General features: G+C 39.3%; 1 protein-coding gene across 5 annotated transcripts in view; it reads left to right on the top strand.

The window, feature by feature from the left end:
- SCUBE1 (signal peptide, CUB domain and EGF like domain containing 1) overlaps window positions 1–25532 on the top strand; it is a 219497-nt gene that overhangs the window by 118006 nt on the left and 75959 nt on the right. For 3 of the 5 annotated variants that reach the window (XM_064460913.1, XM_064460922.1, XM_064460903.1), the window contains exons 7-8: window positions 1818–1907; window positions 21358–21474. In XM_064460913.1, the coding sequence (XP_064316983.1) occupies window positions 1818–1907; window positions 21358–21474 (207 nt within the window). The remainder of the gene's footprint in view (window positions 1–1817; window positions 1908–21357; window positions 21475–25532) is intronic. The other 2 variants (XM_064460938.1, XM_064460930.1) reach the window with 1 other exon arrangement.

The raw sequence follows: 25532 nt of genomic DNA, 5'->3' as shown, positions 1-25532 counted from the left end.
CGCTGTATACACAAGCTATGTCTCAGCTTACGGGATCTCTCAGCTAGTATTTCTGATTAACACAGAGGGCTCCGTCGTACAGTCCCTCTGCTTAAATAACCCTCCCTGAAGCCTGTGGCAGTTCCAATTGCAGAGAATTTGCAAGAGTGAGGGCCTTGAGAACAGGTTTTATTGAATGGATAATTGATCTTCCGTTTATTAGCGTTCACTAATATCCTTGGATTGATGTTTTATTTTGTCCAGCATGTAAAAATGATTTTAAAAGCTGTGTACACCTGGTTTTTACTTTTTTTTTTTCCGTTTTTGTATCGTAATACATACAACTCCATGTTACATTCCTTGGTCTTGTGATGTAAGTCACATATTACTGCCTGTGCTGATTTTCTTCCTTTTAAGTAGTTCTTTCTCTTAGAATACTTTTAATTTTTTTTATTTTTCACATTTTTTTCCTGCTTTCTGGTGATGGTTCCTGATTGCCTGTCTTGTCTGATAACTGACGTTCATTAATTATTTACAGAGCAAAATAAAAAAAAAAACTCAAACAAAAGCCTCTATTGCAGCCTGATCCCATCTAGAACTTGTTAAAAACAAAACAAAACAACTTCTTGCTACCACTCAACCATGTAGTGTTGCCACAAACAAAACCTGCCAGCCTCCTCCTCCTCCTCACTTCAGTGATTCCAGTGTTTGCTGTCTTCAGTGGTGTATATATTCCAGGCATCACTGCAAGAATGCAAACTTCTGCAATGCCAGATAAATACTTGTTGACCCTTTGTCTAACATATTTTGTCTTCGTTTGCTTGACTTATCCTTTTTTTTTGTTTGTTTGCTGCATGTGAAAGTCCCCACTTGCATTTTGGTTTTTGTTTTCCTAATCAGCATTTCCCTCTCTGTAGAAACTGTTTTATTTACCCAGCTGCTGCTTCTCCATTGCTCTCCTGTATCAGAAATCTTTATTTTTATTTCACATACTGATCATCTCTTCCCGCACTTGTGACTGTTTCTGTGTATTTCTAATGAAGCATAACCAAACTAAAGTCCTCATTATGCTCTATGAAACTCTTACATGTAGGATATCAGAGATTACCTTGTAAAAATTACCTTTGCTGACATCATCTTGCTTACTGCATGCTTATAAATTTACTAAACCCTGTTCTTGCAACATCTTTCCTAGCATTGAATGTTTAGCTAGTAGTGTTTCATAGACAAGCAGGCAACCAGCACTGCCCAAATTGATCTTTTTTTGTGTTTGTTTGGTTTGTTGTTTGTTTATTTTTGTTGGTTTTGTTTAATTTGCATGCTGTTGTTTGTTTTTTCCTCACGATGTGTCAATGTGTAAGAGACTATGGTGCATCCGTGCCCATCCATCACCGGACTCTTCTAGCTCTCTGTCTGTCTCAGTCTTCTGCCTGCCACCTTCAGATCCTGGTGCCACCATTAGCCTGAATCACTTCACAGTTTGTCTTTAGTAGGTTGTTCAACTAGCATTCCTGAATTTTAATTTTCATTATTAACACCGCTCTGGAGCACTCATGATAGCTCTTGTTCTCCGGTAGGAATCCAGCTTCCTCTATGTGGTTAATTACTTCATAGTTGACCATTCTTCCTCCTGCCCCTCTTTCTTCCTCCTTTCCCTAAACACCCTTTAATTTTTTCCTGGGGTCTCAAAGGGAATTAACTCTCTAACGGGGATTTAGTGCTTTCGTGCCTTGCTTCTTGGCTTTGGCTGTGCCATGCCAAGAAACTGTCTTAGGCAGCGGAAAATTGGGCTTGTGATTAACCAACTGCTCCATGTTTGTCCCTTACTTGTGTTTTAGAGAAGGATGAGGCTGCAATTGAGAGTTCTGAGTACAATGCCACGTCAGTAGCTGATGTGGACAAGAGGGTGAAACGGCGGCTACTTATGGGTAACACTTTTCTTCCACTTGCTTTGTTGTGCTCTCACTTTTGTCTGTATGTGTGTGGGGGGGAGGTTCTCTTTTGGTCTCGTTTGGTCCCTTTGGTTTTGGTTTGGTTTGGTTTTTTTATCCTGACTTCATCTGTGTGGAAAGGTCACCAATTTTTTTAAGTTCTCATCTGTTGTACGACTTCATTTCTTGTTTTTAAACTTTTTTTTTCCTAATGCTGCAGCTTTAATGTTCGATTTCTTCTGCATAGAAAGAAGCTTTTGCCATTAACCTTACTTACCTTATGCAAGCTACTTCTTACATGTGATTTGCGTATGTTTGTGTGTATGTGTTGCTGTAGGATTCCTGAAAAATCTCATGTTGCAGACCTGCCTATTGACTTAAAAGTGGATGATGATGATAATGATGATGATGATATAAAACAATGTTCTGTTACATATGTGGTGTTAAATGACCAACTGTATTTGCCTACTTAAAATTTGCAGTACTTCTGATTGAAATGTAAATATTATGACTGGAAATCCATTTATTTCCTTTGTGCAGCTATGTTAGTAACCACTGAAAGATCTTTCCCTAGTGACTAGTGATCTTCTGTACATTCCTCTTTCAAGACTGAAGCATGGCTTCCTCTGCGTTGTTGGAGACTGAGAGTGGAAGGGATGAGGAAGTGAATTGAACAATGAAGATAATTCTTTAGCTTCTGCTCTCAGTTAACCCATTGTGCACCCTTGTGCTTGTCTTCTTCATGTTGCATTTATGGCTATTAGTGACAATGACCTTTTGGGAATAGAAAGGGTAGGTCCAATCCTCTAGGTCTACATGGTGAGTTTGCCCAGCCACTAACAGTATGTACAATATGGCTTAGAAGGACTGAGCAACATAGTGCACTGCGTTGCTGCCTCGCCCTCTGATAAAAGTAATTATCCAACCTGAAAATAAGCTTACACTGCTTAAAAGAGTCCAGGCAAATAGAATTCAAAAGTTATGATTAGCAACAAGCTGCTTAGTTACACCAGGTCTGCAAGTTCCAAGCTGAACATAGACTCTAGAAATAGGTTTAGGGAGATAGTTAAAAATCCAGTTTGCAAAATACGTTGTTTAACGCTTCAGAACCTCCTGTGTTAGCAGGTATCAGCCAAGACCTGACAAATTATGGACATGCTGTGTTTGAACAACGGATTCCTTAGAAAAACGTTAACTAGAGCTGAAAAGAAATTTAATTAGAAAGTGAGAACTGAGTGGGTGGCTTATTACTTAGGGACTTTTCTACTTTTTTATTTCTACTGAATTCTGATGCTCAGAAAATCCACAATTTATTTTTTTAATGGAGTCTTACTACATTTCAAAAGTGTAGTGGCATTTCCATGAAATTCCATGTGTCATCAGATGCTTTCCAAACAGCTGTTTTAGAAAGTACTGGGAGGCTCCTCAGGAAAATTTGTTACCAGCTTTTGTAAATGGACTGTGATTTTTGACCCTCCTGGAGGCAGCCTTGGGAGAGTAGGAAAAGTAGGTCACTTTAAGTAATTTTAGTAGTCTGATGAAAGATGGTTTCAATTGCAAGCCCTGAGATGATAATTTCTAGTCCCCTGTCAACTGTTGCGTGCTATTAAAATGGCTATGCTCTTTATAGCCCTTAATATCAGGCAAGGCTAAGAATAAGCTTGCATGAGATTACTTTAGGAGAACAGGACTGCTGTCAGACATGACTTTCTATGGCACTCATTTTGCTACGGCAAGACTGGCCACCTCTGTAGCAGGGTCCTGTGTCCTAGTCATGGTGTGGTCCTGTAACTTATGGCTAAATCTTAAACAGAGAAAAGTATATAAATACACTTCCTTCCTTCTTTTCTTCCTGTTAGATGCATTTTTATCTAGGCCTTGTGGGCCAGACAATAAACTGGTCTTCTCTGATGATCTACAAGAAACCTTTCTTTAGAGCCATCCAAAGATTCCTAAAAATTTTCATCCAACTTCTTTCATAATGTTCAGAAAAACCCCAAGGGCTTCCAGCTGTCTTTTATCTCCCTTGTTCAGAGCAAAACACTTGGATTCAGAGTAAAGAGCACTCTCATTAAAGAGGTGGCACTGAATTACTTTTCTGTGATTGGTGAATGTTGCACCATGTTACCATTCATAAAGTTCATTTACATTTTCTTCACTTCCTCCTGGGCCATTGCCACTGTAGAGTGGAAAGGAATGCAGCCTTTATTGTACGCCAGGTGGGCTTCTGGTGAGGTTCTGCCATCTGCCAGAGTCCTGTGGTGGGTGCTATAAACTGGACATTGAGCCATGTACATTCTGTAGATTAGAAAGGAAAGTGCACATTCTTTCTGCAGAAGTGCACACATCCAAGCATTTAAAACCAGAGCCTTACCATTATCTGTAAGATATGTTTACATCCACCTTGTTGCAGAACACCTTGTGCTTACTATAGATCAGAAAGGCACAAACAATGTTTTCAGGACTTCTTAAACATGGCATAGTTTATCTTGCAGTTAGTTGAGCACTGCCTTCAGCTCTTAAAATTATGTTCAAATCTCTGTTTTGTATGGTGCAACACAATTTTTTCTGCAAATATTTCCAGTGTATTTCTTAAGAGCAGTCACAGAGACCTCCCTACTTTCCTTTATCTTCTTTTCCTCAAGAACATATTTGCCAGGACTGTTTTTCCTGTCATAGCATCATAGCATGGGACTGCCCTACCTGATTAGAGGAGTGTGCTAATGCATTTCACATATTGCTCAGTCTAAATCCAGCATCAGTTTGAAGCACAGTGTATCATGCCCTGCCTACCTGGATGAAACACATTCTAGTGTGGCGGCACATAACTTCAGAAGTACCAAATTTCCAGTCAGTCCTACTAATACACACATCCTCAAAATATTTTGTCCAGTGTCACATCTTCAGCTATGGAAGTTACTTTTATTCATGTATCCAGTTTCCAAATCTCTTTTTGCTATTGCAGCCCTGGTTAGAATTCATAAGTCCAGTGGCCCCACAGCCTACAACTGTAAAGATGAGTCATCCAGTAGTCTAGTGCTTTATCATTATATATGTTGTAAATTATCAGGTCGTGCTGGCTTCGCATTACTCTCTTCCTGGGTGCTGTCTTTCACTTGAAAAGGCTACAGGGTTTTTATAAAGCAATTGTCTATTGATATCCTGAAGCTTCCTTTTACATAGAACTTGATACTGTGGACACAAATATAGATTTAATAGCATCAGTTATGCCATTGGGCTGCCTTATTACAAATAAATCAACTGCTTACAAAGATGTGACAAGCAGCTGAAAAATTCCTCTTTGAGGAACTAGAACTGCAGAACTGTCTGGTGTTTAGACTCAAGAAGTCCTCATCTCCTCATCAAAGGTATTGATTTGTGTTTTGGCTACTCTATCAACCCTTAGAACAAAGAAATTTTAGATTTTGTATATTGTTTTTAAGAATACAGTCTCTTGCTACATTGTCGTCATCACAGGCCTTACGAGTCTGCATGAATCCTTAAGGTGCTTTAGTCACACAACCATGGTGTTCTATCCAGAGCATTTCTTAGATCTTATCCTCTGATCAGCACTTTTGGAAAAGGGGGCCTGACCTGTTTCTCACCATGTTTCATTTCCCTCCCTGTTCTCTTTAGCAGTTAAATAGATCAGGTTCGTTTGGTCTTGAACCCAAGTGGCTTCAGAACAACTGCAAAGGATACGTTTCTCTCCCTCACCTTCAATCCACCTTTTCCATTCTTTCCGGAGATCAGCGTTGTCAGAACTCACTGTGGCAAAAAATATGTTCTTCCTCTGGCCCTGGACGATATAGGGTTGGTTCCTTCTTGTCTCAAGAAGAAAGTTTTACAAAGTTCTTTTCAGTATAGCAAAGAGCAACAAGACATTGAGCCCATCTTGAAGTTAAGGAAGCGCAGACATTTCCCTTGCACGTTTAACACCAGGATAATGGTGCAAATGGCAGTAATGCCATTGCTACCAGTGTCCTCAGAAACCCAAACTCTACACTGAAATTCACACCTTCACAAGACGTGTTCAACTCATTGTGTGACAGGACAGTTTTGCCATTGGATACTGACTTCTTGGGTCACCAATAAGGCTGTTTGCAGCTCACCTCAGATACAGAAAAGTAATTCTCTTCCCTTCCCTTGAAGCTGGCTCCCAAGATCCCTAAAAATTATTTTACTGTCAACTGAAGTGCTTGTGTAAACTGTAAAGTGCATTGGAACTGTTCTGGACTTTGTTACTGCTGAAGTTTACCTCTGCCTATATTGTTTCTGTAGCGTAAGAAGCACTTCAAGTCATTTGGAAAATCACACCAGCAAGGGCCAGCTTTGCCAGGAAGGGATATGTTATATATGTACCTATATTACCTTCAATGCCTGATTCCTAAGAGTGGTTTACAGGCAGGGCTTTGGTCTGCCTATATTCATGGCACATAACCAGCAATTAAGGTAGTATTTACACTAGTTCTGTATTTTCCCTTGTTGTGCCAAGAATCATTTGACTTCTGCAGGTGGCTCCTCTTATATTTTTAGTAGCCTTCAAGCCATTTATAATGAGCACCCAGCTACCTGCCTGGAGAGCCGAGTGTGCAGTCTGCTAAGACTGTTACCTCTCCATAGCAATCACTAGAGGTGTGAGCCATGGAAATTGCAATTTAGGCATTTATCCCATGGACTAGCTTATGACAGAGAACATCACTGCACGTTATAAGGGACAGAATCATCTCTGTTTTTTTGCCTTAAAGTGGCCTTGCTTTGGAAAGTGTACTTCCACTATCAGTTCAACTCCAAGGATCTCAGACAGTGCAGCAGAGAGCCAGAGCCAGTTCAGAATAGTAGATCACAAGTGCAGGTCCTGCTTTGGCCACTTTCATGACATGCCAGTACTCCTTTCTTTGTGTGCTGGTCAGCTCTTTCATCCAGTCTTGTGCCTCCTGAAGTTACCTAGAAACATCAGCCAAGGTAACTGTGTTTATCCTGTCCTGGCCAAAGCTGTTTTGATTTCAGCAGATTTTTAGCCCAGTATGTGCAATGGATTTTAATGAGCTGCTCACATCATATTGAAAAAAAACCACAATTTGAGCTTATGGTCATGAATTCCTGCATTTGCAGCAAAGACAAACATTTTAGCATCTGTTACATCAAATGGAGAGATCTACATTGTTAGAGCTGATCCTTCTTATATTAGTTTTACCCATTTGAACACAAAGTGATACCCAACTTTATATATCTTGAGTCATCTGAGCTTAATAATCAGCCTAAAACACAGTATCTAAGGATTAGGCTACCCTATTTATCCTGGACATCAAGCATGCTTTGACTTCTGTTTGTTTGGGAGCAGATCCTTTAGGAGCACTCCTCACCTGATCGCCTCGGTGGCAGGAAGGTAGTTAGTTATAGCTATTTCCACCCCAGATTATCGCTGCAGGTAACAGGTTGTGTCAGGCCTGATTCTTAGTGAGCAGAAGTGGAACCATCAGATATGAGCTGAACATGCTCTGCAGAAGTTCAAGGCAGAAAGGCCATCTGAAGATCCTTGCTTCTGCAGTTGCCCTTCACAGAAGCTTCTGGGCATTATGCAGCTCTTAGCAGAGCAGTCCTCTACATTCCCTGTTTCTGATGAATCAAGATCCTCCTTCAGGTAGCTTCCATAAAATAGGGACTGCAGAGGGCACTCACCCAGTGTGTGAACTTCATATTGATAATCATGGGAGGAGAAAGCAAGGTCAATTACTTGAGATGCATTGTCCGTATAAACATTCATATGGTCAGCCACCCTTCTCCCCTTCTTTCTTCTAGTCCACCTGGAAATTCTTGAGATTCCAGAGCTGAGAGAAACAGATGGTACAGGACTGTGTGGTCTAAGGCTAAAATTTCTCAGGTCTTAACTTGCAAGGATCTATGCCCTGTATGAACACGCATGTGAATAACAGATAAAACCCTTCTCATTTCTCTAGTATGCAGTTGTCTTTTTACTTCCGCCTCCCGCTATGACACGTTGCAAATTTGAGGGTTATAGTCTTTTCTACTGAAGACCATAAGCTTGGTAGAACAGCAAGGGGGTGTTATGGCGTATGTTTTTTGGAATCATAGAGTAACTGTTCTTGTGGACTTTCTAGTCCATTGTGCCTACTTGACAGAAGCTGTTGCCTTCAGTCTGGTGTTCTGTTTGTTAGGAATTTCAGGACTTAATCTCTTTGAAACACTGTTTTCTTTTCAGCAGAGACACAGCTCTTTCTTGATTACAGGAAAATAGAATCCACAAAGTTAATTAGAATTACCGGAGTGGCATAATTAAAGTGATTTTCTCCTGCCATGTGTAAAATTACACCCTATCAATATGGAAAACTTCCTTGGTCACTCTTTCAGTCATCCAAAGAGCTCTCCTCTGGTGGTTCACTGTGAATAACCTCTCCAAAGTCAAACCTCTGTCTTAAATTGCTGTATAAAACACACAATGCTTGTGTATTTCATATGGAAATTCACCATTTTCTGGATTCCAGCTCTTTTGCAGCTCAGGAAGGAGCTGTAGAACTGTAGAACTTACTGAAGCCATTCATTCTTTACCTAAAAAATTTGTTTAATGTGAAGAGAGTTTTCTGGCAAAAGCCTGTCATTTTTCTTGAAAGTAAGTTTTGTGGGAAGACTCTGGTTTTCACAGTGCTTTTGCCTGGAATGGTCTTCAGAAATAGGGAGGCAGAATGTACACAGTAGTCTGGTTAGAACACTCATTTGAAATGTGAGGGAATTATACTGAAGAACCTTTCATTGTGATTTGCCACCCATGATCAAGGGAAATGTCGGGCTGTAAAGTCAGACTAACTCATTATTGTCTCATGAAGATGCTCTACCCTAGGGGCCAGTATTGATAAATGGGTAGCCGGATGAGGGCTTGGGATTCTTCAGTTTGAATAAGCATAAAAGAATAGAAAATGGAACCTGGCTTTCTAACATGTCATGTAATGCCCTAACTACCAAGCCTTTGGAATAAAGAGTGTTATGAGTTCTGGTTTTCCATTAGAAAATTTCCAGAAGTCTTAGGTTGTTTTATTCCAACGTGAATTAAACATGGATTCTGCAGACTTCATTACTGGTTCTCTTTCAAAATAGAATGAGAGTTACCAGGTGTTCCTACTCCTGGTTTTCTGTCTAGAAGAGCAGGAAGATGGGCAAGCTAGTGTTTGTTTTCAAGTGTTCTTCCAAAGCAATTAACTTCTATCATGGTTACTGCCTACCAAGGGGCACTTTAAGCCAAGAGCACTTTTCCACTATGTACTTCAGCTCCTAGCTTTGTTGTACTGCCTCCTAGGACTCTTTCAAATTACTTAAAATATGTCTTTCTTTCTCTGAATGGCTTTTATCTGACCTAGAAATGCTCACTGTCAGAAAGCCAAGTGTGCTGCTCTGTATGCATCACAATCTTTTTGTGTTTGAATCAATAAAGCATTTAAAACATATTATTAACAGGCGTATTGCCAGGAGGAACTCTAACTCAGTCACTTACTGTGAAACCAAGACCTCACTTTAACTCTTTCTGTCAGTTCTGCTTTGCTATATGAAATCATAGAAAACAGGAGGAAGGAATCCCTGAGGTCATTCATGCATTCTCTCTCTCCCAAGGGCAGATCCTTTCATCCTGAGTTACCGTCACTTTTATTCATTGAGTTTGTGAATGGTGTGCTATTTCCTGTAAAAATCCCTTTTCTTCATTTCTTAACTGATGATAAAGACTCTGACCTTATCCAGAATTCCTACCAATACCTTCCATTGTTTTCCTTTTCCATTTTAAATGAAAGGATTTGTCCAAGGTCAGGAGATAATGCTCTTTTGCAACATTCAGAGTATTTAAGTTTTTCTTAAATGCAGCTTCTCTATTTATAAAAAGCACTACATTCACAACTATTAGTGCTATTTTAAAGGGACTAGACTGCACTCATCCGGTGCTTTTAAAACACCTGATCCAATCTATCAAGTGATGTTCCCTAAATAGGTAGTGTTCACTGAAGAGGAATGGAACTTTTCTGAAATGAGAGCTGCGGGATTCATGATTCAGTGCAAGATTCACCTAGTCATTTCTTCACACATTCCATATGTGGCAGTGCAGAATTCTCATCCTATTTTCATGCAAATAAAATTCTACCAATCATGCAAATTGCAAGGAAATGAGGAGACAAGCATAACGGAGTGAAGAATTCCACATCCTGCAAGTTACCCTTTCTGTCTCACCTTTTTCATTCTCTGAATATGAAGCTCTTACAGTTTCTCCTTCATCTGTTCACAGCTATTTGTTTCTTTCATTATACTCTTCTGAATGCTCTTTCTCTATCCTTTCAGCATCACAGAGCATAATTTGCATGAGAATAACATAGTTCTCACTTAACTGAAAATTCAAATATTTTCGTTGTGTGTTTAGTTTCTCCTTGTGTTTGTTGTCCTTTGGGTCCCTCCTAGTACCCCGATCTCATGCCATAAACCGCATGTACTGCTGCTTGCAGTAAAATCCTTTTTATGGGTGGCAGCAGCAGTCTTATCATGTGTTCTCTGCCTCACTGCTTTCTTATTCATACCACATATTCCCTCTTACTTAAAGGCAAGCCCATCTGTATGATCAACAGAACTGTTAAAAAAAATAGCCTTTCTTGAGTTAAGTTTTAATCTCTTCCTAGTTTCAGGCTTTCAGAATTTGCGTATTTTTGGTCAGAATTTCAGTTGGATTTTGAGTGGGTTTTTTATCCAATTAGATAGTCTTTGTTGTTAGGCATGGTCATGCAGTTCACCTGCATACAGCAGTGGTGCCACTAGTGGTTAAAATTATTTCTGTAAGATTCTCCTATATAACGTAAATGTTAAGAGGAAAAGTGAACTATGCAAAAACCCAGTGTACCTGGAATTGAGAAAGAGATGTGTTTGGTGGGGATTGTGTTGTGATACCAACATGAAGGAACCAGATGAGATATCAGCACAGGCTCCCTTTGAGCCAAAGAGCGTTCTCAGGTGTGAGAGGAGATGAGATACAAGTTACGGACTAATTTGATTCCAGATACATTTGTATTAAACTGAATGAGTTCAATGTTCTTTAAGGTGAGCCAGCCAGTACCACTCAGCTGAGCAGGATCTGATCTAATACCTTAGCATCATCACTGTCTCGTAACTGTAACTTAACAGCAGCTGGCACAATGGAGTCCTGGTATTGATCCATATGAAGGCTCAAAAATGCTACAGTGATGCAAAGAATCATTACAGATTATGGCAATTAATGGTTTAAGATTAGGCCTTCTCAAAATACAGACAATCCTGAGTATGTACCTTTTTCCCTTTTAAAAGAATCACCCAATTCCTGGCAGTTTCCTTTGAAATCTTGCTTAAAAAAATAAATCCAGTTTAAATTTAAGATAGGACTCACCAGTATCCCATGTGCACTATCTAAGACTGATTCTGCAGTTTCATTTCTGCTCAGATGTACTGTAAAATCTCTTGGGAACCGGTGCAGGACATAAAGCAAACTAGGAGAGAATGGCAACTCTTGTGATAGCTATCAAGGTGATAGACATTAGCAGGGCATTTTTCAGCTTTTCAGCGTTCCTACTTACAGATTTCCAGATATTTGGATTTCTTTCACAGATATCCTTAATCTTTCCTCACTTGTTCAAATATAGAAGTTTTCCTGTCTTGTACATATAGCCTGGAGATACAGTTTGTGTTTCACTGAATTAATACAGACAAATCAACTTATTGTGTTTAGGGTAGGTACACCTGTTATCTCTTGGCTCGGACACAGTAGCAGTTTACGACAGCTTCAGTTACAGCACATCTGCTGAGGAACAGATACTGCTAGTAGTTTAACCCTTTTTGCCACTCTGGTTGCCAGGCAATATTACTTCACTGGCACCTCATTAGGGAAAAATGGTGTAAGGTAATCCATATACCTCATAGCTGCACTGGCTAAAACGGTGAGTGCTCTAAAGCTGCCATTCTGCTTGCAACCTTTAGCTTTCAGTTACATCAAGATTGACTTGTTCATGTGTATGAGTCCAGAATTTAAAACTGTTATTCTGAGCATAAGATACTGTGTTCAAGTCTTGCGCAAAATTCAGACCAAATGTAGAAGTAGATAAGATTACATTCTGAGTATTATTACGCGTAACTTTGCTTGGGCCATGACCTACTTGATGCGACCTGATAGCTACTCTAGATTCACAGCTCCAGACTGCTCCATCAAGAGTTGCTCTTCAGCTGGCATAAAAGTTGGGTCAAAATAAGCTTCTCTAATGTGGTACAGATTTTGGGAGCAAAGCCCAACAACCCTATTTCTGCTGACCCCAGTGAGCTTTAGACTACTGCAGATGGATTCCAAATGAAAGGCAGTTGCATTTCTAGTTTGCTTTAATTTGCCCTACGGTCAGTGTTATCATTTGGCCAATCATAATAACTAGGTAGGGAAAAGAAGCATTTTTCCCCTTTCATGTCTTCCATTCAGCTGTGCTTACCTCTTACTGTGTCAACTTACAATAGTTTACAGAAATTTGGCAAGCTTAGAAAACATTCTTTCTTTTCAAGGACTGCTGTTTCTCCTTCTCCCTTTTGTATGAAAGTCAGACATTGCTCAAATTCGTGTCTTCAGACATTAAACACCTTGATGGCCTATAAATTTGAGAATCAGCACAAACCTGCCTCTCCATGCTTCCAACAGCAATTACCTTCAAGCTAGTTACTAATTACTAATCTGTGTTAATTAGTGAGAAAGGAGGGTACACACTGCACATTTTGCAATCTATAGATTTCACTGTCTTTGGAGTTTGATGTCATGAACCTACAGATGTGACCAAACCATATCTTTTATTGCCTACCTCTTGCTGCAAAAAAAACCTTTTCCTCTGCACAAGGCCTCAAGACAGGAGGTCAGTCTAACCTTCCTCTCTGATTCAGAAGAGATGGCACTCATTAGCTATATGGAATTTTTTCATTTCATTTCTTCCAAGAACAACTTTTGCTGTGGAAGACTGTCGCTATCATGCTTTTCCTAAGAGACAGATGATCAAGACAGCAGCAGCAGACAGCAGCTGCTGCAAGACTTCCTTGAATGTAAGTGATGACTTAAGTGTCTTCCTTCTCCATTTTCACTTGAGGTATATATGATTTCTTTTGTTTTCACTACAGCTAGCCACTTTTGGTCTTCTGTTAAGGCTTCTTTGTATGTTTATGCACACATTATTGAAAACAGGTCTTTCATTTACAGTTGTTCTCCACTCTTTCCAGTCATGATCAAGAGCTGGAAAACAAATAGGGCTTCTGGATCCTGTTGACCGCAGTTGCCATGCTGGATAACAGAAAAGATCAGGGAATCACTTCTCCATATCTCCAGAGGAAACACCTTGATAGCTTGGTTTTGCTTTCCTGCCTTGTGGCTGAGAGGCTCTTCACGATAGAGCTGCATATTGATCAGTATTTCTATACTTTTTATACATTCTGTGCATACCATGAAATTAAGATCATCCTCCTTCATGCAGAGACCTACACAGCACTCCTCTGTCTTGTATCTCACTCAGGTTACAGCAGCACAGGTCAACACAGTAGAAATGTACTACATTGACTGGCATCCTGGAGGCCTGCACAATAGCCCAGTGACTGTAAAATGGCATTTGTGCTTTCAGACAGTAATAGTACAAGCCCAGGTTATATTCAACATCTTTTCCTAAGGACTCTTTGTAACTGCCACCTGGCTCAGCCATCTCATGTGATGGGCAGGATTATACCTTTACAGTGCAAAAAGTGTGCTTGCCTCCTTCTGAAACTACCTTCTTTCCTACCACCCAAAGCAGCTTATTTTGGTTTAGGTCTTCTTAAGAAATATGATTTGGTACTTGTCCGTTTCATTCCTTCTACCCAAGTACAGCATCTTTAGGTTTTTTAAATCTTTTTATCTAAGAGAATAATTTGAATATTTATGTTATCTTAAGCAAATTTTTATCCCACTGAACAGTATATCAAATGTTTTAGCAGGTTGGCTGAGACTGGGAAAGCAGAGTTTTGCATATAGGTGCAGGTATATGCACACATTCCAGAGTTTATGGTATTCATTTTTTTAAGTAGAACATAATTAGAGCCAATCCAAAATTACTGACCTTGGTTAAGACAAAACAGAGACACCAACCTGTCTGTTACACAATGCTTTTTCATATTAATCCTGTTGCATATTATGCTAATCTAAAGGAATTTAAGAGTGGATAGAAAAGATTGAATTCTCTTATCCCTGTAAAAAGTTACATTTACAGAGGAATAAATATTTTCAGGGCAAAAAGTAAATTAACAGTGGGGAGTGTCAAGTCTTGCTTTTAATTTTGGTACTATTGTTAGTAATTTCTGTGCTATTGGTAGCAATAAAAACAATGGTATTTTATATTTAGAGAGCATGTGTGCTAATGATTTCAAAAGATCTTGTGAGTATAGGAAATACTGCATCTATTTTATGTGAGGAGAGCGGTATATCACAAAATTTCTTGTGAGCTCCAGCACAAGTAATTTGCTAATGGTGACATAGCAGCTTATGGGAAGATAGGGAAGAAGTTTAGGTCTCTACTTCCACGCTCCAGCTTTCCAAACATGAGCATTTCCTGTTGGAAATATCATAGAAACATAGAAGATCTCAAGTTGGAAAGGACCCATAAGGATTATCAAGTCCAACTCTCTGCTTCTCACAGGACTACCTAAAACTAAACCATATGGCCAAGAGCATCATCCAGATGCTCCTTGAACTCTGACAGGCTTGGTGCCATGACCACCTCCCTGAGGAGCCTGTTCCAGTGACTGACCCCCCCTCTCAGTGAAGAACCTTTTCCTAATTTTCAATCTGAACTTCCCCTGATGCAGCTCATTCCATTTCCTCGTGTCCCATTGCTGGTCACCAGAGGGGAGACCAGCACCTCCCCCATCCGCTGCCCACCTTGAGGAAGTCGTAGACTGTGATAAGAGCACCTCTCAGCCTTCTGTTCTCCAAGATGAACAAGCCAAGTGACCGTCTCCTATGTCCTACCCTCAAGGCCTTTCTTGGTTGCACTCCTCTGGACACACTCTAATAGTTTGATGTCCTTATATGGAGGCACCCAAAACTGCACACAGTACTCAAGGTGGGGCCACACCATTGCAGTGTAGAGTGGGACAGTCACCACCCTCAACCAGCTAGCTATGCTGTGCTTGACACAGTTGGCCCTTTTGGCTGCCAGGGCACACTGTTGGCTCATATTCAATTTGCCATCAACCCAAACCCCCAGATGTCCTTCCACGGGGCTGCTGTCCAGCCCCTTGCCCCCCAATTTGTACATATAACCTGGATTACTCTGTCCCAGGTGCAGAATCCAGCACTTGCTCTTGCTAAATTTCATACAGTTGGTGATTGCCCAGCTCTCTAGTCTGCCCAGATTTCTCTGTAAGGCCTCTCCACCCTTGACGTAGTCCACAGCTCCTCCTAGTTTAGTATCACTGGTGATACTAGATGTATCATATATGTATCAGTGATATGTATCAGTGATATGAATGTATCAGATTCCAAGAGATCTTGAGCTTGAATAGGATACTGAGTAGACATGAAATGTACCCTTAAATTTTACATGCTTATTGCTGTGTTCATGATACTTCCCTCCTCCCTCTGCCCCTCCAGTATTCTTTATCAGAAATAAAGTAAAAGTAAAACTCAGATTCTTTAGTCTCTGTAGGATATGTGAATCAGTTTCATTGAATCATAGAATAGTGTAAGTTGGAAAGGACCTCTGGAGGTCTTCTAATCCAACCTCCTGCTCAAAGAATGGGCAACTATACCACGTTTCTCAGGGCCTTGTTCAACTGTGTTTTGAATACCTCCAAGGACATAGATTTCACAGCTTCCCTGGGAACCTGTTCCTGAGTTTGACCACTCTCATGGTGAAAAATTTTTACCTTGTACCAAGCTGGAATTTCTTATATTCTAATTTCCATTTGTTGCCTCTTCTCCTTCCACTGTGCACCTCCAGGAAAAGTCTTGTTCTATCTTCTTTATGCTGTCCCTTTAGTTAGATGTAGGCAGAAATAAGATATCTTCTGAGAATTCTCTTATTAAGGCTGAAGAGCTCTCTGCTTCTCAGTACTTGTCATCTGCTCCAGTGCCCTAAACATGACCTTGGTAGACATCGACTGAATTTGCTCTAGTATGTCCACATCTTTCTTGCACTGGAGTGCCCAGAACTGGAGACAGCACTCCAGATGTTGTTTCTCCAAGCACCAAATAGAGGGGTAGGGTCACTTCTCTTGATCTTCTGCTTGTACTCATACTAATTCAAGCCAGAATGTTGTTGGTCTTCTTTGCCTTAAGGAAAAACTGCTGACTTCCATTCAACTTGTGCACCAGGGAACCCCACGTTTTTCTCCAAAACTGCTTTCTAGTCAGTCAGTTCTAAGCCTGTTCTGTTGCATGGGATTATTCCATCCCACACACAGGTCTTGGGTTTGCCTTCATTGAAGCTCATAATGTTCCCCTCAGGCCATTTTTTTCAACCTGTTAAGGCCCCTTTGAACAACAGCCCAGCTCTGTGGTGTATTGACCACTCCCTCAATTTTGTATCACCCACAAATTTGCAAAAAGTGCCATCCATCCTACAGTGAAGGTTGTTAGTAGAGACATTAGACAGTATTGGCCCTAATATCACTAGCTGAGGCTGAGGGATAGCTCTAGTGACAGACTGACAGTTGGACTTTGTACCACTGATTCAATCATTTGAGTCCAGCCGTCCAGCCAATTTTCCACTCCCTATATTATCCACTTATCCAGTCTATCTCTCACCACTGTGGCCATAAGGATATTATCAAAGACCATGTCAAAGCACTTGCTAAACTTAAGGTGAAAAACATCCACAGCTCTACCCTTATCCACGGTAAGTCATGTCATTGTAGAAAGCAATTGGGTTAATCAGGCATGATTTGCCCTCAGTAGGTTGAAGCTGGCCACTCCCAATCATCTTCTTGTCCTTCATGTGCTTGCAAATGGCTTCCAGCATGATTTGCTCCATAAACTTACAGGGGTCTGATGTGAGGCTGGCTGGCCAGTAGTTCCCCAGATCCCCCCTTTTGCCTTTCTTGACGTTTACCTTGTCCGGTCATCAGGAATCCTGCCCTGTCCTCATGTCTTATCAAAGATTATAGAGTGACCTCACTAAGACATGTATTACTGTATGATCCTCAGACGTATCCTTTTAGTCTCATAGACCAATATAAGTTTGTTCTGTTTTGCACCATATCTTAGTTCCTAAAGTATTGGTTTGAATCTTAGTTCAAATTGACCCAGGCTGCCAAAGTGAATAATAAAGATTCCAAGATTTGCCTGATTTTGAGCAATACCCTTAAAATCATATCATGTTCTTTTGATCAGAGAGATAAAATGAAGTCACAAAAATTGGAGGCAGATTTTGGAGACACCTGTCTCTGAGGCAGATTTTCAATGACTTTATGAAATAATTAGCCACTTCCAAAAAATGTGATTTGAATAGAAGCTTACATTTCAAATGCCATGTTTACCAAGATCATAAACAAAGCTGGAATTTAGATTTTTGGAAATGTTTCCAAACGATGACACGTGTTCAGAGTTTCAGGCATTTAATAGTATCCAAAGCCAAATAAATCCTGTCTGCTGTCAGTCTTCTTTTTAAGAAAGTGACCAGGCTCTATTGCCACCTAGTAGAGATTCTGCTTTAGTTCAAAAACTTCAGAACTAGAAACTGGAGAACTGATCTTTCACTGCTACACCCTTGCAGACACTGGAGTGACATATTAAAGGACTGAATACCCATGTAACTTCACCTGGTAACTTAGTCAAGATTCCTGATCTAGTGCTGAAGGACCAACAGCTCAAGCTTGCACGTTTTAATAGGATATTTTAATATCCAGAAGCAGTGCACATCCCATAGTACAACGGGCTATTGTTAAACAATAAATATCCTAACTAAGTAAACCATAGGTGTAGCATGTTGGTAATGATTTTTGTTACTTCTTGTCTATAGATCTAGGGAGCAGATACATAAGTGTTCCAGAATTAGGAGCTTGCAGTGGACTAGACAATGTAAGCTGTCCCAGACTGCCTTATGTAAATAGATGCCCTTTTCTTTAGATCCCTGTTTCTGTCTGAGTTTCTGGTGGGAATTCAATATGGGTGTAAGTGGGGCTGCAAACATGACTTTAAATTCACAGTAAAGTCTAATAATTTCAAATTATGGATTTTATCATAATTCAGAAGGAATCTAAATGTCAGTTATGTGACACTGCTTTATTTGTGTCTTCCAGTTCTTTTTCTGTTCCCTCATCAGACTAAAAACCATCAGAAATGTGCCAACAAGTCTGAAACAAACAAACAAAAAAGAGTAATAAATATGCTGAGGTTGCCTTTCACAGAGAAAAGAACAGTGGAAAATGGTCTGTGGGACCAATATCACCATGAACATCTGATCCAAATGTTGAACATCCGTTCTTTCCCTGCCATACAAGTATAGCTTCTCCAACATGATAGCTTGGAAATAAGTAATTTGTTTCTGCTCTTTATTTGAGACCTAAAATTTGTATTTGCATTTCAAATATCTACTGAAGTGTGATAGTGGTGAGGTGAAGAATGAGCTGAGTCCATTTCTAACAGAAACACAGGTGGTGACACCCTTCGGTTTATGTTGTATGTAGGCCTCAGCTATTCTTTTTGATGTAGCTCGTAATACCTTTTTCCCACATTCTGCTTCACCTTCGCTTTCTTTTACCAATGTTTTCTCATGACCTTGAGTTTAAGGAATTTCATCAGTACAGCTCTCCAATTATCCAAAATGTTAGAGGTACTGTCAGATGTCCTCTTGCTCACTTGGATCTTCATTCTGTTAAAATTCATCATGTATTGAAGTCAGAGTCACCAGGAAAGTTGAAGGGTATTTATCCTTTTTGGTTTGTTTTACTAAATCTCTGTGAAAATAAGAAAAGCTGGCTTGATTCCCTCTATTTATACATAGAAATAACTCTTGTTCACTGAATGACCCTTGCCCTATAGATCCAGTCATCCATGCCATGGGAAAAAAAAATTGTTTTGTCTATTCATTTTCACTGGACGTCATCCAGAAAGCAGAAATATTACTGCTTATGTTCATCTCATGTTGATGAACTGCAATAAAGGACTCTTCATATGCCAAAGTTAATCTGCTAATGGAAGATTTACTGCTCTTCGCAGTGCCATGCCAAACGTACATCTTCAGCACTTTTTCCTGTCTTTTAACCTTAACTCTTTACTCCTGGCAAATCATCCTACCATTAAACTGTACCCAAGTTAAAAAGTTTTAAATGTCCTGAAACTTTTTCCCTTCTCTGAAACATAAAATCATTTGATATGTTGACCTATGAGGGCGGGCACACACATTCACATACAAATGGAAATGCCAGAATTGTCATTTACAGAAGAATTCTTCAAGCAGCAGTGTCAGCCTCTAAGTCTATAAAATAGTCCTTCCCACAGGAGTAAATGAAAATCAGAACTATATTACTTAAACAGTTATGTTCAGGTCCTGCAAGTCGTACCTAAGGTGAGCAAGAATTCCACCTGAAAACAAGGAGTTGCAGACTCAGCTCCACTTTCGGAAAGCGGTTCCAGAATACATGTCAATCCATTTGTTAGCTGTGCTTGCTGCCAGTTATATGCAAATCCATTTGTATACTGATTGCTTTTTCTACATGATGTTATTACATAGCACACATGGCATAAAAAATTTTAAATCTGTCTAGTAGTAGAGCGTATGTGAATGTATACGGACGGCAGAGTTCTGTCCCTTGCTGTTATTGCATGTGTGGCCCAACCCCTTGCTTTCAGTTTGTTCATAAGTGCGAGCAGCTTATTCCACAACTGGTGTAGAGGTTTGTGCCAGTGCAAAAGAAAAAAAAAAACAACAACCAACACTTACACTTCTTTTCTCTTATTTTGAAGCAGTAAAGTCCCTCCAAAGGGCCAGTCTAAGTTCACCTTGAGGGCATTAGCAGAGGCTACTTTAAAATAAAAATCTTTTAGCACTAGTCAGTTGAAAGATAAAGCCTTTTCTGTTCTGTGTAAATAATTTTTGATCAATGTACTGTTCTAAGGCAATTCCCAATTAGCATATCCTATAGCTTATTGTCAGACCCTGTCCACAGGGTACAATTGTGACACAGACTGTGAACATTCAGCAATAGGAGTCTGTAAATCTGAGTAGGTAATGACAAAGCCTCTTTAGGGAAAGCCAGAATGAGGTGAGCTGAGTAGAATAATGGCAGTCTTGGGGGGCAGGGGGGCATTTTAATTTAATCAAAACCAGAGCAAGTGAAAAAGATACTATTAAAAGGACTTGCTCTCTGAAGTAAATACTTTTCAGATAAATGCACAGTTCAAACTGATGTGCTAAATTGGCATCCTTACATCCACTCTATTCTCTGGATCAAAGCAAAGTTAATCATTTCACTTGCCTTTTATCTATTTTATGGATGTGTGTGTGAGTATGTGTGCGTATGTATGTGTTCGGTGTGTGCATGTGCGCACACAAGTAACAGAAAATAATGGCAATGAGGGAGGGGTTTTTGCTTTTTCTGTAATGAAGTTGAAGATTTTTTTTAATGTAGTGGTACCTAATAGTCATTGCCCACTGTTGTAAAAGCTCAGAAGTATTGCAGCTTTCTCTTGCCTGTGTTTGCCCAGCCACCCTTCTACATACTACAAGCACTGGGAAATTTCAATGACACAGCTTGGAATGGGTTCAGTGACCTCAATTATGCCCTCCCACCCACTCCAAACTCCTTTCAATTTGCAAAAAGCTTTAAGTGGACAAAACCCAGATGCCTTTTGCTTGTAGTTCAGTAAGAACAGATTGGGCATGTAGATTCTTGTCAAAGTGATATATGTAGTTCATTTTCCATTAACTCTTTCTTAACTAAGGATTTTAAATTCTCAGTTCCGAGTCTAGCACTCTGCTTTGCTTTCTACTGCTTTTTAAAGTTCATTATGCCTACAACATCTTTTTTAAAAAATGAACCTTAAAAAGCCTTGGCTAGACATTGACTGATATGAAACAGACTGAATGTTTGGTTCTGCTTTTAAAGGCAATCACTTTTTTTCTTTTTAAACTTGTTTCATATGTAATAACCCATCCTATTGTCTAAGGCAGTTCAAAAGCACTAATTAAACATCATAAATGAAAACACCAGTTTGGGGAGAGAAAGAAATCATGACTTGTGGAAATTATTTACCAGTCAAAACCAGTACATGGGTCCTGATGACCTTAGGAGCTTGCTTCAGTTGGCTTGCTTAAACTTAGATTGCTTTCATAATGTTGCAATATTGCCCCAAAGAGTCGGTGCCTCTCCCCTCCCCCAGAACATTTCATTACACTCCCTTTCTCCCTCTCTCTCTCTCTCTTTCTCTTTCATTCTGCAGAAACATGTGCTGTCAATAATGGAGGCTGTGATCGGACTTGCAAGGATACGGCGACAGGGGTACGATGCAGTTGCCCAGTTGGATTTACCCTCCAGCCTGATGGGAAAACGTGCAAAGGTCAGCTTCTGTTTGCTTTGCAATGCATCATTTGCCTTCAGCGGTTCCAGTACAAGATGTAAATATTCAGTTATTTAATCAATACTTTTAAGTTAAGGCAATACTGGCATAGTGATTGCAATTGAGTTCATTAGCTTTCTCCTTCCCTAATTTTTCTGTATTTACCCATTTCAATCATTTTTCTCTCTATTTATTAGAGGGTTATATTACTGCAAAGAAATGAGATACAGAGGTCAAACTGTTTCAAACTGACCAGAGATTTGGAGGAACAACTCTGGGCTGCAAAAAGCCTTCAGTTACAAAGGATAGTCTGATACCCTTGTAAAACTTCAGCCGTCTAATGGTTTCTGAATTTGTCTATTCAGAAAGCGTGTTAAAATTCTCAACCAGTACTTTGTTACCTGCAGATAACCAACTGGTTATTACTAAGTGAAGCCAAGCAAAAGATGCAGATTCAAAGGAACCCAGATAATTGTCCATTTCTGCCCCTTCAAAACATAAGCAGCCAGCTACCCAAGGAAACCAAAACAACATTTACTAGTGCACAGGTCTAAACCATACAGCTGATGCTCAGATTTTCCTGTTCCAAAGGCAGCACAAGAACCTTGGCATTTTGTCCTTCGTGAGTGTCTTAAAACTGAGGTTAGGGGAAGAGAGAACAGAAAAGAGCATCTGATACCACTGTCAACATCTGTTCTTAGTTAAGGAGACAGGGACAGTTCTCAAATATCCCTGCAGAGTCACATTTAATGGCACTACGCACGTGAGTAGGTTTGGATACATGTTAGTAGGACCGGGCCCTCCATCAACCATTTTCCCACCTTCCTATGTATTTCTTTTGAGCTCCATTGCAAAAGACTTGGTGATGGACATATATTGTGGTCACAGATAATACTTTTTTATCACTCGGTGACATAGCGTAAGTTGACCTGACTTGCTAAGAAACTTTTGGGACTTTTTTCCTTCAGAGTAACCAGAAATGTCAGAATATCTTCAGCCCAGGACTTGATGTTACTTAAAATAGTAAAACACAGAAAAATAAACAGAAAATGTGTGGTTTCCTCTTGCTCCAGGCTGAAAAATCCCAATGCTTGGGCATGATCCTGTTGGTATTTATAGAAATAACAGTCCATTTGCCTGTTTATTTGAAAATAAAACATTTAAACTGCCATTGCATACAATGTTAATAGTTAAGGGTGAGCACACATCAAAAATTAGTCGTTTTAGTTCAAGCCACATAAAAATAAATCTTCTTTTTTATGGGCAGACTAGCTAAGCCATAGCAGAGCAGTAACAGTGATTCTACCAAGTGCTTAAAAAGGAGCCATTTTAATACTGTAACATACACCTAGACTTGATCATAATGTTTATTATTGAAACTGCATCATGAAAAAAAAAGGTTAATTCTAAATTTAGAAGTTTGGCCATAGAACTAATATGAAACAATATTTATATAATAATCAAGTCTATAATTAGTACTTCAGACAAAATGAAATATTCCACTGATCCTCAAACCAAATACCCTAGCTCTAAGCTCTTTCACATTTTTTTTCTTTTCCCCTGTTTTATGAGAAGAAAATATAAGAAACAGAATCTGTGTTTTTATGATGCTGCAAATTCTTCTCTTACTTTCTTAAAATAAGCAGCATCTGTAAATTAACTCACATGGTTTAACAAACCAACCAGGCCATTTCTTTTTAACCTTTATTGACATTTTATGAAATACTCTTCATCATAAAATGGTAAAATATATGTTTTCAATTTAATTTAACTGTCATTAATAATATTTATCTAATGTACTGCACTGTGAGATTTCTGGGCTAGATTCTGCTTCCCTGAAGCTAAAGTAACTTCCCGTGTTAATCTGTGCACAAAGGATCCTGCACTTAAACTGGCCAGTGAAGCTTCTTCCGTAGCTTTTGCAGGCAGCCTTTAGTCATGACTGGTCTCTGAGACTTACATCTTCTCAGTGCAAAAGCGAGCGTTTTGGTGGAGCGACGCTGACGCCTTCTCAGCTCCTCTTCCTTATAGGCAAAGCCTGGAAAAGGCTGGGGTGGGGAAATTCAACATGCACATATTCCTTCCTCTGGGTCCTATAGGAAACAAAAGAAAAGAGTGATCAGTTCAAGTTCTGTCCTTTGATTTTTTTTTTCTCTTTACTCTCCTTGATTTGACTGGCCCACAATTTCTCATATATACAGTTCATCGTTCCCTCTAGCTGTAACATTACATCTGTGTGGCAAGAGCAATGGATTTTCTATTGGATGCCTTTTAAAGCATCTTCAGCGATCATGCAGCTGCCACATCCTGTCTTTCTTGGGCAGAATTTTCAAGTCCATCAAATGTCACAACATCTCCAAGTGCGGTTTTTCATAGAAGCATCATTTTAAGAGAGGTTATATTTCTAAATATGGGAGAAACATATGCCATAACTGTTAAAGGAAAGTAGAGAGGCAGGGCATGTGAGAAAAGCTGAGAGAAGTTGGAGCAATAATTAATTTATTAACCAAAAAATGCAATTATGGTTTGAGCAAAATGATTAATATGTTTAGGTTGTATTTAGCAAATAATGTTGACCAAAAAGAATGTTTTTATTGGAAAGTCTACAATTTTTCAGTCCATTTTGGCATCTTCTTCTCTAAGACATTTTACATAGTGCAGCTACTATTTGAAATTATGTAGTTGCTTAGATTCAAGAGGCTTAAATAAGACTCAGAGGAACATGTGAATTTTTGAGCACTCCGAGGTGGACATTGTGTAATTTATTAATCTATACTTCCAGCTCACTTGTACGTGAATTCCTCAATAATGCGCTTTTACCATACTGGTATTTTATAGAAATCTATTGCTACTTTTCTTCCTTATTTTTTACAAGGGACTCAGGTAAATTAAAGAACATTTTTCTTTTTAAATTAATGAACTAAAAATAAATATAGTTTTTCTAAATAACAAAATTCCTAGATGGTTTTAGATGTGTAAAAAATCAAGACTAGTCTGGTTTAGGCATTGTATAGACATATAATGGGAAAAAGAGTTTACTGTCCAAAATGTTCACAAGTTTTTCTTTAGTAGTTTGGAATTTCATTAAGCGTTTAGTATAGAAAAAAAGGCAAATATACATAAAAAAGGAAAGGCGATTTTTTTAAGAAAGAGTATATGCAAACAAGCTTTGTTTGCCAAAAGATAGCAAATAAACCCTATTAAATATAACTAATCGTTCTATACTTTGTTTGCAATACCATATTTCATATTCTATAGTTCTGTCATAAAAGCTGGGATGGATTCAAACCACGGAGTACAGAACAGAGTCAGGACTGAAACTCTGGTATTTCTCCTGGCCCTTTCCCAATGGATCAGAGAACGGAGGGTGCAGGAAAGCAATTTCCATGTAATACAAGGGACCTACCTTCAGCAGTTTCGCATGTCGACCTCTTTCACAGGCTCAGTGGGAAATGAGAGTTCATTGTACCTCAAAGAATCAAGCTCCTTTTGTTAATGCAGAGTGCACTCTGGTTTATATCAAATGTCAATTAAAAAAAAATGTTGTGGAGAAAGTTTCAATATGGAATATGTACAGGTAGCTGCATAGCCCATAGGAACGCTACTCTAGCGGAAGATTGTTTTGGTTTCTGGAAGTTGAAAAAACGTTTTTTTATCTCTGATTTTTTGTCCCTTACATATATTACTTACCTGATCACATAGTGAAATATGAGCAAAAGTGCTGTCTGTAGTCTAATTAGAGGGACCTTCAGATGTATTAATGGTGGCTGGGATAAAAATTAATTAACCTTTTGCTGTTCTTTAAAAGTTGGTCTCAAACTCAAGCCTTCCCTCAGCTGGGTTGGCACACAGTGGAGAATGCTCCTTTTCCCCTTCAGCTTTTCTATCAGCTTGGCTCTTAATAAGCCAAACCATGGAGGTTTTTGTGAGCTAAGAGAAGAGGCTCATTCCAGCCAGAGAGAGTTCCCTATTCTCCATCCCATTAATTAGAAATTAATGCTATTTAATTTCTCCTACCATTGTAACTGGGTGATCCCAGCTTGATGCTGAGTTCATTT

This window comes from Phalacrocorax carbo, chromosome 1 (genome assembly GCF_963921805.1).
Source record: "Phalacrocorax carbo chromosome 1, bPhaCar2.1, whole genome shotgun sequence".
Taxonomy (NCBI): domain Eukaryota; kingdom Metazoa; phylum Chordata; class Aves; order Suliformes; family Phalacrocoracidae; genus Phalacrocorax; species Phalacrocorax carbo.
The sequence above is the reverse complement of the archived record's forward strand: the minus strand, read 5'-3'. Positions and strand labels throughout refer to the sequence as shown.